General features: G+C 34.1%; 1 protein-coding gene across 1 annotated transcript in view; it reads right to left on the reverse strand.

Annotated features, from left to right (window-relative positions):
- The window catches only part of LOC150103097 (putative ATP-dependent RNA helicase TDRD12), a 623,943-nt gene that overhangs the window by 364,495 nt on the left and 240,647 nt on the right, over positions 1 to 18,801 (reverse strand). The window contains exon 11 of the mRNA XM_090397898.1: positions 4,499 to 4,687. Within this exon, the coding sequence (XP_090254024.1) occupies positions 4,499 to 4,687 (189 nt within the window). The remainder of the gene's footprint in view (positions 1 to 4,498; positions 4,688 to 18,801) is intronic.

Genomic DNA, 18,801 nt, shown 5'->3' on the forward strand with positions numbered 1-18,801 from the left:
CCCCCTCTACAATAAAGATTACACCAAATCTATCACCATCCCCTACATCCAGGGCACCTCTGAGAAAATAACCAATATCCTCAGAAAATATGACCTTACTTCCTGTTACAGACCATATAAAAAGTTGGCATCCCTTATCCGCTCTACCAAAGACCAACCACTTCCCATAGACCTACCTGGTGTATACCAGATCCCTAGCAGCTGCAAATTGTCCTACTTTGGCGAAACAGGCAGAACAACAAATATCAGGATTTCAGAACACAAAGACTACATCCGGTTTCACCAGTACAGCCGCTCTGGGCTGGCAGACCATGCCTTAGATACCCATCATAGAATTCGCTGGAAGAAAACAAAAAATAATACACCGCAGCAAGTTTAAATACGAGAGATTATTCAAGGAATCTTCAGCAGCTCTAAAAAACGTTCCTAACCTCAACAAATTTGGGTGCATGAAACTACCCAAAATTTGGAAGACTTACATTTTGAGAACTTCAGCCCAACTGCCAAGTCAACCAAATCAGCCCACCAGAGGGCACCATTAGGACTTTAGGAGCAATATTAGTTTCTTGCTTTCTTCCTCATTTGCTTTTGTTATTTGCCTGCGTGCACATACCATATCTTTATGTTCCTGAAGATGGCAATGTGATGTTGCCGAAATATGGAAGTTATTTATTAAAGTTATCTTTAATTAATATACTTTATATGCGTTGTTAATTCCGTAAACTAATTACCAGTTATGTATGACCAACGTATAAGCCTTGCTACTAGAAGTTAGAATTGAAAGAAGTACAGGAAGATGGTTTGATGTCAAATCTGAAAGACATCAGGAAAGTAGAAACTTAAGATGTGCAGCCCAATAATATATCGGCCTGTTGTGGTCTATCACCTAGCAGTAAACAATGTAGTAGACAGTCTTCGGACAAATGTTCAATAAAATGCACTGAACAGAAACTAGAACAGGGTAACTGCTTAATTCAGGATTCAATAAGAAATTTTTGTGAGTTCTTTTTTTTATACACTTTTTTCTCGTCATTATATTTCCACTATCACATAACCACATGCATTCTTCTATTGCTAGTCATCAAGAATTGAATTCCTAAGAACACTATATTCATTATTTCAACAGATAAACTCATATTCCTTTAATTTTGGGCAAATATGGCCTGGTAAGTTTCTTCTAGCATTATCCTGCCAATAAAATACATTGCTGGATATCTTATATAGCAAAGCAGAATATAAGTGCACTATACAATACCTACCACTGAAGTGACAGTCATTTTCACATGTCCATATTTCCAGCTCATTCAAATCATTCTGCTAATTTTTGCATTCCTGATTATCCTACTCATCATCTTTGAATCATCAGCAAATAGATGTATGTCACTGTTAAATCCTTCCCAATGTCATTAATGTAAAGACTGAAGATTACAGTAAAGAGTGAATAACACTGGTCAAAGGATTGATCTCTGGATACAACACCTTGAATCTTGTAGACTGGCATCCCCCATACACCACTTCTTGATATCTGTCACTCATCCATCCTCTTATCACACACTAGTAATTTATAATATAATCCTGCAGATTATATTATAAATATTATATTATATTATAAATATATTTATAATATAATATAATCCTGGAGATCAACAGATTCTCGAACTTATGCAACAGCCTTCCATGCTGAAAGAAACTGAAATATTCTGTCATAAACTTGAGCAAAGTCCAAAAATATTATGAGTATTATCCATTCCCCTTGTCTAACTGAAGGACATTATTATAAAATGTAACCAAGTTACTCAAACATGACTATCCCTTAATATACCCTTGCTGTTCATTGCAAATTATAGATTTCTGTCAACCAACTTCTGTATATGATCTCTTACCAACTTTTCCAAAATCTTCACCACTACTACTTCAGAGATACTGATAAGCCAAAAGTTAGACACATCAGTCCTTGTACTGCCCATGTGCAGTGGAATTATCATACATTCTTTCCATTCCTGTGGGATCTTTCCTGAGGTAAGACTCAAATTATACAAACATGTCAAGGGCCTAGCAAGTTTGGCTGAGCATTCTTTAGCATAAGTGCTGATATCCCATCAGTCCCTATTGCCAAATTCTTGTTCTGTTTATGCAACAGATCCAGAAACTCCTCTAGTTTCCTTTCAAGTGTATAGCTGGTACTGAGCTCTATGTTGTATATAGCAGGTCGATAGCTTTTAGCAAACTGGACACTCATTAGTTGAACAATCTTTTCTACATCTGCTGCCTGCATACCACTACACTGATGAAAGTTATTCTTTCACATTCATTCTCAGCTACAAATGTAAGAAATTTCCTACAAATCTAAGAAATTTCCTTTTGGAATGAAAGATAGAATGATATGTACTGAAGAGTAAAAGGTACATCTAAGGAACTTGAATGACAAATGAGATATCTGTTGAAATGAAACTTCCAAATACTGGGAAAGAATTTAATTTGTTGCTGACATGTTTTTGGTAATGCTTGACTGAAAAAGTTTGTGAAGTTTTATATTAAAAAGAAAAGAGAAATATTCCTTGATTTTTTAATCTGAACACTGCTGGAGGGAGGGAGGGAGGGAGTGAGTGAGTGAGTGTGTGTGTGTGAAGAAAAACAATTTCTTCTAATTAATAGAATTCTCAATCTATTACTAAGTAGCTTACTGAAAAATGCATTTGGCCAATTATTTTTCATATTAGCAAGTCTCTATATAGTTGTTGCATTATAAATTTTTGTATTAATTTTTATATGATATTTACACTGAGTTAGCTCTGCATTAGAGCATCCCCCCCTCCCAATAATGTATTGGACCACCTCTCTGTGCAATCACAGCATGCAAATGCCTAGGAAGGAACAGATTCCACAAGGTGTCGCACATCCTCCATGCATAACTCGACCCATGTCTGCTGCAGCAACTCTATCAGTTCATACTCATTCCATGAAGAAGGATCAGCAGTTCTCACACCCCGTTTTAGCATATTCCACACATGTTCAATTGGGTTACAGTCAGAGAAGTTTGGGGGCTAAGGCAAATTCGTTGTCATGCTCCTCCAAACAACTAAGTAGTTGTACAAGCTCAATGACAAGGTGCATTTGTCCTGTTGAAACATGGTACTGTGGTTTGGGTATACCTCCTGCAGATATGGATGGATATGGTCAGCTAACAGATCCCTGTAGCATTCATCATTCAGTATTTGTGGAATATAACCAACAAACCTAGCGCATGCCAGGAAAAAGTTCTCCAGACCATAACACCATCTCCACTGGCCTGTTGAACTCCAACTGTGCAACCAGGGGATGGGGCTTCATGCAAAATGTGAACCAGACAATCAGCATGGTACAGCAAGAAACAGGATTCATCACTATAGACAACATTCTTCCATCTGTCGAGGGTCCATTGATGACATTCCTTGGGCCACGTGAAGCATTGTTTGCAATGCCTGGCTATCATCATGGGAACTCTTGTTAGTTTCCGACTGTGGAACCAGAGGTGAAGCAAGGTATGGTGCATGTGGAAATGGATCAAACTGCCACACTGTTGTACTGGGACAAGTTTCCACATCTCAATCATCCAGGTCTACCAGATTCCTTGATCTTGTGGGTTATCTTATTTTGGACAGACAGGAAGATCTGCTTTTATTTTGCTAGAAGAACACAAGTCTTATATTGAATACCTTGAACCTAAACAGTCTGGACTTGCAGAGCATGCCATCAACACTAGACATAGAGTTCACTGGAACAAGACAAGAGTCCATCACAAAAGTCAGTTCCTCATTGAACAGTTTTATAAAGAAACATGTGAAACTTTACTTCACTCTACTAACTTAAACAGATCTGATGGTCTACGTCTACCCCCTTTGAGGGAGATAGGAAAGATTAGCTGATATAAAAAGTACTAACTTTTTTTTATTGTGTGTGTGTGTGTGTGTGTGTGTGTGCGCGCGCGCGCGTGTTATTAGTTATCTTACATTAGCTACTCAGGTGGTACCTTTTGGAATTGTCAGTTATTGTTCTATCAGCTTTGTACTGAAGATGCCTGTGATACTCACGCGAAAATTATACTAATAAATAATATTTTACGTGAGTTAATTCCAGTACAGTATTATAATTATTTAAATATGCCTACTCACGATAATTCCTTATTGAAACACAAAAAACAAAAAAAATATATATATATATTTTTGTGATGCCTAATATACACTATAAATTTAACCATAAAAAAGGCTTACATACATGCATTCATACCAGGGCAGAATTTGTAACTATGTGGCACAAGGTAAGCTTATCATTTGCTAAGTGAAAAACAATTTTTTCCAATAAAGAAATTTCGATTTCCCCTCAGGAATGAACATGTCAAGTTCTATTTCAGATCACATTTTAATGGAATAAGTATTTTATTAATAATTCATTAAATTCAAATGTAAATTCTTAAACTTGTAAAATAATGAAAGAATAATCATTAACTGGAGCTACTTACCCCACTGTCAACTGGCAGTTTTTCATATAAAATGGGCTGAAGGATATGAGACAGCACTGGTAAAAGGCATGCTAATGTTTTACCTGAATTTGGAGGAGCAATTACAGAAACATTAGACATTCGAAATATAGAAGGCCATACAACTGACTGAAGTTCTGTAGGTCCAGGAAATTCAACATCTTCAAGCCTCTAAATTCAGAAAGAAGGTATTAATGAAATTTTCTTTTAATATTATCACTGAATGAAGAGAATAACTTGGTGACTAGCAAAGAGGAGATCAGGAAGTCTAATAACATCGTTTTAGAAATCTACTATATACAGATGAAAACATGCCTGAGTTGAACAGACAGACAGAGAGAATAAAACTATGAGATGTTAAGATGTCTAATAAGTGAGCTGGACTGCTGTTGATGTAAGATTAAAATAGATGTGTGACATATTCATGAAGGAGATGATGGTATCTGATAAAGGAGGGATTACTATTCCTTCATATAAATGAAATTAAAAAAGAATGCAAAACTTATAAAGGAATACACTACCATTTTCTACAAAGATTAATGAAAAAATAATGAATATCGATGTAGTTGATATTCATGCCATTTATTTGTAGACCTGGTTTTTCATCTATGGATTTTCATATTTCTTCAGGATAGATAATAAATAAATTTGGTGAGCGTCTTGGCTACAGTCCCTGAAGGAAAGGCCAAGTTTCAGGGATGACAGAAATGGCCAGGAATAGAACCAGATGGTGAATATTGTACATAGGGACTCAACTGATCTGATGGATGAGAAAGAAGAATAATTTAAGTCATCTACCACCTCAGGGGCCAACTGGTACTTCTCCCACTAGGAAAGATATGCTTTTATAGCAGCAATATTTACATTCTGTGCATCACCAGCCTTAAATGTTCACCTTTTTCAATGTGGTCCCATATTTCTTTTAAATTGCACTACATAATAGTTATGTGCAAAGCATTATAACAAAATGAAAACTTCATGCCAAAACTGATTTTTTAATTGGATTCAGTTAAAATACTTAGACAGATATAAGAACTTTCCTGGAAGTTTTTCAGGAAAGTGTCATTTTTTAATTTTTTCTGTAGAAGATTGTTAAAATATGACATTCTGCTCTTTAATACTTAAGAATCTTGTTATCTTGATTGTATTATATTGTATTAGATTCAAAATTTCTATATTTGCAAATGATTAATTTAATACATGTCTAGTTAGATGAATTATAGGAATAATTATATCATTCCTGCATATCTTTAGGAGGCTAAAATGATACAAAAGCAATAAAACCTTCATGGATTTCTATTTTTCTAATACATACTCGTATATATACCTACTTTTTAAAACACATTGTGACTATTCAGGTTGTGCTGATTTCATGACAGATTTACTTAACTATTAAACGTCATTTACTAAAATAAAGAGCCATAAGGCTTCAGTTTGGCGATGCAAAAATTATAAAAATCAAGTGGATATTAGATCCAGTATTATTTCAAAGCCGAATGTAGAAATTATGAAAGTTTCGTAAAAATAATTCAGCTTTTACAAGTCGCCCTGGTGCAGACTACTTTAGAAAATATGCACACTACCCAGGTGTCCATATATTTGCTTTCTAATTTGGTCCATTTTTTAAGGTTTCACTGGCCTGACAGCTGTTTCGAACTGGTTGGTTCTCATCAGAGACTAGGCAGAAACTATAGAAAATAAAATACACCTCTCCGATGTTTCAAGTTCCTTAGTGTTGAAAGGGAGTTTTTGCTCTCTTAAGGTTTCTGTGATGAGAACCTACCAGTTTGAAACAGCTGTCAGACCAGTGAAACCTTAAAAAAATGGACCAAATCAGAAAGCGAATATACGGACACCTGAGCAGCATGCATGTTTTCTAAAGTGGTCTGCACTAGGGCAACTCGTAAATGTCAGTGGATGTATTTCCATAAGCTCTCTGGTCAACTTATTTTTACGAAACTTTCAGAGTTTCTACATTTGGCTTTGAAATAATGCTGGATCTGATATCCACCTGATTTTTATAACATTAAATGTCATTGATGTAACAGAATTACTTGTAGAATATTTATATATGAGGGTGGTTCCATAAGTTTCCAGCCGGACTAAATTTTAAGGGGGATAGAAAGAAAACCACTGTGTTGCTTTTCAACATAACCTCCCTTTACTTCATTACACTTTTCACCTCTTTGAATTACCACATCTAGTGGCTACATTGCTTAAAACAGAACGTTTGATCATCATCAAATTCCTGACATATACCCTCAAGGGATGTACAGGATATTATGATAGTACTACATGAAGAACTTACATCATTAACTTCCTGTCAACAATTTTCTTCCAAATCAATCTATTATCTGTCAATAACATTATCAGATCTTATATTTCAGATCTAAGGCACTTGATCTTCTAAGGCAATTTTTACTGTATCAATACACCTATATTTTGGTCTTCCTCTGGGTGTTTTTCCTGCCAACCTGGCAGAGAACACCTGTTTTAATAATCTGAAAAATGATGGAAAGTTTAGTCAGAAGGTCGAATTTCAGATGATTGGAATAGAGGTGTCATAATGCCCACCTATAAAAGAGGAAATAGAACTGAATGTGAGAATTGCAGAGGAATTTTTATACTGAGTGTTCCTCGTAAGATTTATGCAATATTTTATGCTAGTATACTTGAGAAAAGGATAAGAAAATTGTGAAAGGAAAGCTTGGAGAAGAACTAGAACAAGTTGGGTTCAGGCCAAATGGAGGTTGTCAGGATTAGATTTTTCACTTTAAGATAAATGCAGTTGAGTAATCATGGGAATATAATAAGAATTAGTATTTTTAAGTTTTGTAGATCTGGTGACAAGGTGCCAAGAGAAACTGTATAACTATAGCTTTCAGCAGGTACAGCTATATGGTTTCATACCATATAACTGTAGCTGGTGAAAATGCTTAAGTTATATGATATAAATAGGCCATTATATCAGGCAAAACAATCTTTATTTGAGTTGTAATTCAACATCAGTCAGAATTGAAGGAGTTACAGTTTGTTATTAAATCAGGTGTGAGACAAGGATACACATTATTTCCACTGTTATTCATCATCTATATGGATCATCAAAAGTGGAGGTAATTAATCTCATCTCTTTACTTTATGCAGATAATGTTTAACTCTTAAACCCAATGCAAGTCTGCAGGATTCCCTTAAGTTGAATAACTGCTCTAGTAAACTTGGTATGAAAATCAGCAATAAAAAGCTAAAGACACTGAAAATAGCAGAAACATCGAAAATATCAACTAGATCCTGAATCGAGAACCTATAGAACAAGTAAAACATTTCAGTATATAAGTGTGATTTTAAGTGAATATGGCAAATTAAATATGGAAACAGACAACATAATTAGCAAAGCTGGTGTGGTAAGAAGTCAACTGAATAAATTTATATTGAGAGCTGGGTTAACAATGAAACACTTGATTGAAGATGGGAGCCACAGATATGAGAGTTCTAAGAAAGATTAAGGGCGTAAGTAGATGACATCAATAGCAATATAATAGCAAAAATGAGGATATGAAAGAAGTTGATGTTGTTAGCATTTAGGAATGTGTTGTAGAGGTAATCTCATGTGGTATGGTCACTTAAACAGTATGTGAAAGGAAAGAATCCCAAAGTTCTTTTGTTTTGTTTTTTGTCAGTGTGACAAGAAAAAGACCCAGAAGAAGACCAAGGCTTAAGGGAATGGATATAGTAAGATGTACCTGAAATGTAAACATAAAATCTAACAATATTTGAGTCTTGACAGATAACAGATTAATTTGGAGAAAAATTGTTGATAGGAAGTTAGTAATGAAGTGTTTTTTTTTCATGTAGTACTATCATATTTTGTACAGTATCTGATGGGATGGGAAACATCAAGAATTAGATGAACAAATTTGGTAAGAAAATCAGCAATATAAAAGACCATCACAGTAGGCAGGAATATTGAAAACATCAACCGCATCCTGAATGGAAAACCTATTTTGCCATCTTGACTAAAAATTAGTGAAGCCAGCAAACTAAATATGAAAATAAGCAACAATTAGCTGGTATGATAAGGAATCTGAATAAATGGAATAAGAATGAAATCAGTCAAAACACACTAAACCAGCTTAAGCAGAGCAGTGTAAAATCCAGTTTTAACTATCAGGGTGGTATTGGAAATAAAGCACTTGAACTGGAGAGAAAATAGATATGAGAGTTCTGAGAAAAATTAAGAGGAGTGAACACGACATCAGTGGTAGAATGATATTAGAAACGAAGATATTAGGAAGGAACATGACATTGTTGGTGATCAATAATGCTCAATTAGAGTTAATATCTGGTAGTATGGTCACTTGGACTGGGAGAGGAAAGGGTTGGCAAAATAAGTGTTTGATGTAGCTGTGCCTTAAAAGATTGAAATATAACATCTAACAATACTGGCATTCTGGCAGGTGACAGATTAATTTAGAAAAAAATTAATGATAGGACGATAATAATAATGTAAACTTTATCATGCAGAACTATGATAATGTATCTGGTATATCCCTTGAGGCTACATATCAGGAATTTGGTAATAATTGTGATGGATTTGCCTCTCCCAAGACCACAACACTTCAACAATTTTCAGTCTAGATATACATAAAGTTAACATAAGAAGATACACTGATATACCATACATCGTCATCCTTCTCAAAGGTCAGGCACTACCAAAATTCTGGCAAGTTCACAATACCTTAGAGAACACAGAAACACTTTTATAAGGAACTTATAATACACTAAATCAATATTTCTTTCCAATGGCCATAACATCCAAGCTCATAGGTATTAAATAACTATAACCTTTATTCTCAATTTTCCAAAGAAAACTCTATATCATAAACCAAAGACTTGTTAAAGAAATAGTTCATGCATTGAAAATCTAAAGTTAGTTGACATCTGATTTGCAAGCCAGAATCTTTCCTGCACCCTGAAAGATTAACTTTATCCACTGCAAGAGAAATCCAGATTCTTTGTTCTTGAAATCTTTTATATTATGGGCAGATGGAAGATCACTGATTGGATGTTCAGACATCAAGATTACTAAAGGTATCAGAAGTTAGACAAATCAGGCTAGAAGCTCATGCAATTTATTCTAGATAATGGATATACTCCAAACAAAACTATAATCTTATATAAAAGCTGTTTTACACTATAAAGATTATATAAACAACACTCAAGCTATGATTCATGAACCAAACTTTACATAAGGATGACTGCCTTAAAGTGTTCCAGTTGTAGGAGATAACTTACTAAATGACACTCACTTCTGTAACTATTCTAATTATTATAATGTTTTCTTTTGTTTCATTTTGTTCTGTATATATTTGCACCAGATGAAGTCCTTGAGAGTAGAATGAAACTAGCTGTGCTTTTCAAAATAAATAAGAATAGTTTACTCTATTTTTTGTTTCCTTTGACTTAATTCATCTTATACATATCTCACAACCAAGAATACTTTCATCCAGAAATAACTAGCTTCTACGGTGAGGTCACATAGCATTGGATATTAACAAAAGCTTACAAAGGATTTCACTAATTATAAACATGTTAGCTTTTCTCGCACATTGCAAATCTAGCATTATCTTTCTTAAGTTTATTAGAAGATTTAAAGAAGTAACCAATTGAACAGTATAAAAGTATCTATTATGGAGCTAAGGGGGAAAAAAGTATCTACGTGGGTGGTCTGAAAAGTTCTCGGCCTAACAATGAAAAAACAGATTTATAATTTCAAAATTATTTTTATTTTTCAACATAATCTTAAGACTAATACATTTAATCCAGCGATGCTCCAGCACCATTATTCTGTCCCTCTAGTGGTTCTCAGTAAGATCTGCAAAATACCCCTCTACAGCTGCAATCACCTCTTGATTCAAAGAAAACCGCTGACCAGCGAGGAAGTTTTTTAGTTTTGGGAAGAAATAGAAGTCAGAGGGAGCCAAATCTGGGGAATAGGGTGGATGTTCCAACAATTCATAGTGAAGATTCCCTTTAATTTTCCCATTTCCAAAACACTTTGTGGGCATTGTCCTAATGAAGGATAATTTCTTTCTTCTGCAAACAGGGTCTTTAATCACAAATTTTTTCAACTAGTTTGGTTAAAAGATCAGAATAATATTCCCCGGTTATTGTTTTACCCTTTTCAAGATAATTAATAAACAAAATGCCTTTGGCATCCCAAACATCGATGCCATGACCCTTGTCTTCTTTGGCACTGAACAACCAGCTTCTGTCCACTGTTTTGACTGCAGTTTGGATTCTGGTGGGTAATGGTGAATCCTAATCTCATCCATAGTAATAAATCAACACAAAATCAGTTTTATTCTTGTTAAAACGCTCCAAGCACTGTTCAGAGACTTTGATCTGTGCAGCACACATCTTGCACAAAGCTTTTTCATTTGCAATTCTTCATGTAAAATGTATCCTACACATTCTTTTGAAATACCTATAGTCTCAGCAATTTCACGCACTTTGACTGGCCGGTCATCCAATAGCATATCGTGCACTGATCAATGATTTCTGGTGTTGTCACACTTTTTTGGACGTCCTTCACGTGAACCATCTTCAAGGCTGGTACGGCCACATTTAAACTCGACAGCCCATTTCTTAATTGTAGAAAATGAAGGAGGAGAGTGCCCATAAATTTTTATGAACTTCAAATGAATTTCTTTTGGTGTTTGACCTTCTTTTACAAAGAATTTTATAACTGCACAATACTCAATTTCAAGGGGGAAAATAGTCATAATTTAAAATTATGAAAATTTTTAAAAATTATTTCTGTTAGTGCATTACTAGTTTTGGTTTCATAATAAGTATTGTCGGCACTTGCGATGTGTACATTATTGATGTTATTTTGTCAAAATGAAATGTGAAGCATTTAAATAAAAATTATGTACTTACTGGGTTTGGATAGTTGTGTTACTTTCAGAAATTTTATTGTGGTTTAAAATTATTAAGTACTGTGTTTTGTGAAGACATTTTCATAACGCTAACGGAGATGACACGTCAGCCATTATACATAACTTCTTGTTTGCCACTTTCATGGAATGCGCATGCTCGCCGAGAAGTTTGATGGGTGATTGACAGCCGACAGAGAGAGCGTTCAGTATCGAGGTGACAGAAACAACAAGAGAGCATTCAGTATCGAAGAACGGAGGTAAAACAAGAGAGCTAATGGAAGTTTAAGAATGCAGGCAGGCAAAATTTTGTTCTTGGGAAATTAAGTTTTTATGTGGCAGTCTGGGGCATATTAATAGAAGATTCTGAAAAAGGAATCGTAGAATTGTGAGCAAGTAGAGGAGTTAAGACTGTAAATAAGTATTGGTAAATAACAGAAAATATTGCGATTGACGTTGTGATGTTCGAGAAAACGCTGATTGAAAATTTCATCTGTCTTAAGGACACCGGATCTATCTGTTATTTCTACTGGAAAAGGAGACTGAATTTAGCAGCTTAGATAAAGCAGTAGAAGAAGGGTGATGAGAAAGGATTCTATGGAAAAAGAAGAAGAGAATCTTATATCTCTGGAAAAAGGTCTTAACAAAGAAACTGACTATGAACATTTTGTTATTGTGTAAACAAGGTGTTTAGTCTAGTGGGCATGATTAAGAATATGTTAAACAAACCAGTAATAGAATGAGTCAAAGAATGGGTGATCTCTAAAGTGTAAGTTTATCTTAAAAGGCCTTGGATCCAGTTAATTCTGTAGTTAGTTGTGTAATTTTATTTGAAGTGTATATATTGTTTTTGTTTTATTAAATGTGGATATTTTGTATTTAGTCAGTGATTTTTTGGATTCTGAAAGAAATAGTAAAAAGTCATTGCACCGATCGTAATTTAACCCTTGTGCATATAAATAAAAACACTCAGAAATTAGAAATAATCGTTATTGAGAAAATCTCATAACAAATGAGGATTGATAATAAATAAATTAATAAATAATCCTCCTCTTTATAACAATTGGTAACAGAAATCAAATCTCTTTATAACAAAATGTTGCAGTCAGCATGATTGATAATTATCAAAATAATTAAAATCTAATTATAACAAAGGGATACAGACAACACTTTGTCTTCCAACAGCTGTATAAAAAAAAACTACTTGATACAATAACTTGTAATTACACATCGATACTTATGACAGATGTACCAACTTAGAAAGAAAAAAAAATCTTGCCAATAGTGTTGCCATTTATGGTCGAGGCTGAGAACTTTTCAGACCACCCACATATTACGGAGCTAAGGGGGGAAAACTGATAAACGAATGCTTACATGATACAAAACAGAGTCTAGCTCAAGTAAATAACCATAAGGCTTCCTTCCTTACAGCAAATTATAGAAACAGGCATGTGGCAGCATGTAAAAAGTATGTTAAACTCCCAAAGTTACAAGTTTCAACTCTGCACAAGAAGAAAAAAATTAACCAGAAAATTTAAACTTTAAAAGAAGACATCTCATATAAATTCAATAATCAGCTACTCTTGGATGAAATCATAAAGTCATCATCTCACAACAGAATTAAAAACTATTCTCCTGAACAAATTTCACTGAGTCCTAAAAAATTTAAAAGACAGCAACATAGCAATTCTTCCAGCAGATAACAGAAATGTCACCATTATTCTTGATACTGAGTACTATGATTACAAAATGATGAAATTACTTAATACAGACACTTATAAGAAATTTGAAAGAAATCTTACATGCAAATTCCAAAAACTATACTCAATAATCTAATCAAAATAACAGTTCATTAGCTTCTGTGTCAACTCTTTTGCATTGCAAAGTGACTCACTGCTACATGAAATTATAATTTTTAATTAAAATATTGTTCAATGTTAATAGCTAAAAATCATTTCATAGTTTCTGAAGTAAGGAATACAAATCTGATACTATACTTCATATTCACTATAAGTGTCATTACACTTTTAGCTCCACTTAAAAGTGTAACAGGAATTACCATATTTTTCTGTGTATAAGATGATACTTTTTTCTAAAATTTTTAGACCAAAAATTGGGGGTCGTCTTATACAAGGGGTAACTGGTTGAAAGACCCACGGTTGCCATGGCAAAACTGCCAGTACCTTGTATCTGTGAACAGGCTTCCACCAATCGCTAGCCTTTGTTAACTCTGTTCGATTGACGTCAATTAACGGCTGATTCTGGAGAAAAAAACAATCAGAATTCTGAAAGCATTCATACGTCTGCACCTCATTGGCAGGGAAAGTTAATGCATTAACAATATTTTGAGCACTAGCCCATAAAAATGTCCGAAAATAAAAAACGATAAAGAAAATGATATGCACAGAACTGAGAGTGATGCATAATTTCTTAATATGTATCTTAAAAATGTTACCTGATTACTAAATATACTTTGAATATTTAAAAAAAATATCAAATGTGTTCTGTTTTATGTTTAAAATATTGATTTCTTAATTTTGGGTTCGAAAAAGTAGGGTTCATCTTATACACAGAAAAATACGGTACATTTGATGCATTTTTATAACATTGGGTGGGGGGGGGGGGGAGTAATGGTGAAAGTTAAATGACTAGAGACTTCATATAGCATCTAAGGAATGCAGAAAAACCTACCGAGGCTTCAGGGATCTGATGTCCGATCCTCACTTTCATGTAGTGCACCCCATTATTGTTATCCACATGGATACTTAATGAACATCAATGGGCTGGCACTTTAGGACTTAGATGATAGAACTGTATTCTGTACTCAAACCAAAACAAAAATGCTTTGTTTTCATCAGGGAACCAGGTTAAACAGCCAAAAGTCAGCTACTGAACAATCTGAATCAGCAAAACTGAACGTGAGCGCCATCCACATAAGAAGTATTAATAAAAGAGAAGTTGAACTTTTAGAACTAACTAGCCATGCTGATATAAGTGCATTAGAGAAACAAAGAAGATTAAAACATGATATTCTGCTAAATAATAAATATAAGATGTTATAATTTGGCAACAAAGAAGTAGCTAAAATATTTAACACTAAATACAAAACTAAACTTCTTGAGTGAGAGGTAATTTCAAGTACAGTGCCATTGAAACATTTTAAAATGGGAAATTGGACAATGAAACTTATGGCAACTGATATAAAGAAAAACAAAACGCTAATATGTATAAGAGAACTAAACAGCAGAGTAGGAAATGATTACCAGGCATACATAAATGTTTTGAGAAAATTTGGATAAAAGAGCAAAGCTAGTAATAATGGTATGTATCTCCTGGATTTCTGTTCAAGACATGAACTAGTCATTATTAATACCATGTTCCAACATAAAGGTGTGCACAAATTCACAGAGAGATGATACAAGAAATGAGAAAAGACTCGCTACGTTATTGTTGAAAGCAATATCTTCATGCAGGTTCAAGATGAGAGCTAGGAAGTGATCACCATTTAGTTTTCAGCAGGATAAAATTTAATATCATTAAAAAGAAAAGAAAAAAAAAGAAAGCATTAATATGAATCAAAGTGAAGCAGCTTTCAGAGGAGAACATTAGACAAAAATAAATAAATCATACAAATATTTTTTTTTAAAATGAAAGAGTTTATTAAATAACAACCAACAAACCTTGAAGATTCATTGGCAGATTCCAAAGAAAACAATGATTCAGCCACAGGCATATGGTGAAGTGGTCTGCAAGGAAAGAAAAATCAGAACTCCATAGCAGACTCAGGAAAGAAACAGTTCAGGGAAAGAAAAGAAGAAAAAAGCATAACAAAAGTTCCTAGCAAGTAATTCAGCATGTGCTCTCAGAGAATACAGAGAAAGAGTAAGAATGCAAAGCAATTTCAAAAGAAGTTGCAACTAGAAGTGAAGTATAGTTCCAAAGTATTGATAGAAGTATATATCAATACTTGTGTTATGTCCCTTTCTATCCTATGATTTTGTTTGTCTTACAAATTGCCTTCGTCTATATTCTTCTAACTTCTACTTTCAAGACATCACCAAAATTTCTACTAATATCTGAGTTATTGTTCCCCACAGTATCCCTAGTATTTGTATTTTAACTGCGCCCTTTGGGATATTTAGTTTAAGATATTTTATACATAAACAGAGAAAAGGAACTCAAATATCTGAAAGTGTAACTATTGCAGTCGTGACACTATTTCATGTTACTCAACATTAATTCCTTAAACTTCCCGTTTCTTAACATTAATTCCCCGCGTGATTAGGCTCGAATGTTTCTAAGCAGTGCATTGGATTAGCGATATCAGACAACTTTTTTATCATTAAACAAAAGGTTTATTATTTCTCTAAACATGGTACATATCAAAATACTCGACTAAATTACTTACACACTAAAATTAGCTTGATACAAGTAGATGGGCTATGATTCGACAAAAGTTACTATGATCATGCCGCCACAAAATTTCATACAAAACATGAAATCACTTAACATGGACAAATTAGATTACCACACACTATTAGATTATTCAACTTCAAGTACACTAACAAAATCATTAACTACTCTAGCACAAACGTATGACAATTCCGATTCTCTACACATCACACTAGGCATTCAAATTCCTCAGGCTACTTGATTACTCAATTCACACTAATCAAACTCAATATTAACAAAACCATTTACTTCATTAACACACAACTATGTCATTAACTTTCCTTTTACAATATAGTAGGCACTCAAGATTCTTAGGACAATTAATTATTCACAAATCATCAACACTAGCTAGCTTACTTTTAACACTCTCTATCAAATTCTAAAGTCCTAATATAATTTCTCCCTAATCACTTTAACAGTTCTGTATTATGACAATGGTACCTATCACAAACAACTTCTAGTTAACATAAGACAAAATTCACAACACCTTTCTTTAGCTTCACTTACGGGCCTTTACCTTCTACTGAACGAACTTGCTTGCATAACTTCTTGCAATTCAAGGCTATATAAACATCTGCGCGGTCGGCTGTACTATCCGAAACGAGGACATCGATATTTTCACAGCTTCCTATGACTCTATGGTATATTTCGCTTTCTACATAGGAATACGGGAATAGCTTTCCCGCTCACCTTCGATCAAGTACACTAACAAAATCATTAACTACTCTAGCACAAACTTATAACAATTCCGATTCTCTACACATCACACTAGGCATTCAAATTCCTCAGGCTACTTGATTACTCAATTCACACTAATCAAACTCAATATTAACAAAACCATTTACTTCATTAACACACAACTATGTCATTAACTTTCCTTTTACAATATAGTAGGCACTCAAGATTCTTAGGACAATTAATTATTCACAAATCATCAACACTAGCTAGCTTACTTTTAACACTCTCTATCAAATTCTAAAGTCCTAATATAATTTCTCCCTAATCACTTTAACAGTTCTGTATTATGACAATGGTACCTATCACAAACAACTTCTAGTTAACATAAGACAAAATTCACAATACCTTTCTTTAGCTTCACTTACGGGCCTTTACCTTCTACTGAACGAACTTGCTTGCATAACTTCTTGCAATTCAAGGCTATATAAACATCTGCGCGGTCGGCTGTACTATCCGAAACGAGGACATCGATATTTTCACAGCTTCCTATGACTCTATGGTATATTTCGCTTTCTACATAGGAATACGGGAATAGCTTTCCCGCTCACCTTCGATTCCTTGTTGTGGCATGAGGATATAAGCCATATCTCTCCACTCAGGAACACCGTGAAATCCACTAGAAAACCAAACTCAAACCACCGCGACTATCCAAACGTTTCTTCTCCTCTGGCAAAAGGCAAAAAGGCCTCAAGCCTCCTTGACTATCTAAACGTCTTCCCCAAAAAAACCAAAAGAGCCTACTCCTTGAAAAAAGCCTTGAGGGGGGAGTTACCCTTTTATAGCTGCTTTCCTAACGGCGCCCTTTCTTACTTCTTTTTCCCGCCTCCTACTTGTTTTCCGTCTGTCTACCAATTGGGTAGCATTTTGCCACCATACGTCATTTTGATCGGCAACTCGTAACGAAGTTTCTATCTGGGTATAGGCCCTAAGCGATATTCCGTTATTTCTCTTGTTAGCCTCTATCTTAATCCTCTTTCAAACCTTTTTCAGAATTCTACTTAATGCTTAATCTGTAGCCTCTTACATAGCGTATTTCATGACTCATTCTTTTATACTTATGCACTTAACTCTTTCATTCTTAATCGCATTACTATATTAATTCTTAGTTAGCTACTTATTTAATACAAATTCCTTGTTTAGTCATAATACATCTTAATACATTCTTTTCTTTTGTTATCTTAACTAAACAATAGACCTTTACATTTTACTCAATTTATACTGGATGCAAGAATATTTTATTAATTAAATTATTCCTTTTATGCAGGGGTTTTTATTTATGTTATTTATTTTTCATGTTACACCATGATAACTGAGAATATTATATTCTCAAGATATCAGGTGTAACACTTGGGAAAAAAAGCTACCAAAAAGCTGAAATGTCGAAAGGCAGCTGGAACACATTTGACTATATAATTAATGGAAATATAAAAGTTTTACAGTGAGTGTGCTGCATAATTCTGGTCTTGTCAGAAGGCTGAATCTAAGATGACTGGAGTAGAGTACATATAGTAGCCATCTATAAAAAAGAGGAATAAAACTGAATGAAAGAATTACAGAGTACTGAGTGCTTCAGCTAAGATTTATGCAAGCATACTTGAAATGAGACTAAGAAAAATTGTAGAAAAGGACAAGCTGAATTCGGATCAAATAGAGATTGATTGTCAGGATCAGATTTATTCTTTAAGCCAAACAAATGAGAATCATGGGAAGACCATATCAAGGATCTGTATTTGAATTCTGTAGATCTGGAAAATGCATATCACATAAGAAACATACCATGAGAATAGCTGTTCTAAATTGGTATTAAACATGATATCAAAATTGCTTTATGCAGATGATGTTATACTTCTAAATAAATCTGCTACAAGTCTGCAAGATTCTCTGACTAAATTGAATAACTGTTGTAATAGATATGGTATGAAGGTCAGCAATAAAAAGACAAAGACAATGAAAATAGGCAGAATAACTGAAAATGTCAACTGTGTTGTGAATGGAGAACCTGTGGAACAAGTAAAACATTTCAGCCACTTATGCACGACTTTTAGTGAAGATGATAAATTAAATATAGAAATAGACAACAGAATCAGCAAAGCTGGTATGGTAGGAAGTCAACTGAATAAATAATTATGGAATAAGAGAGAAATTAGTCGGAACACTAAA

This window comes from Typopeltis vanoorti, chromosome 9 (genome assembly GCF_054136105.1).
Source record: "Typopeltis vanoorti isolate ZY-2024b chromosome 9, IOZ_Tvanoo_1.0, whole genome shotgun sequence".
Classification (NCBI taxonomy): domain Eukaryota; kingdom Metazoa; phylum Arthropoda; class Arachnida; order Uropygi; family Thelyphonidae; genus Typopeltis; species Typopeltis vanoorti.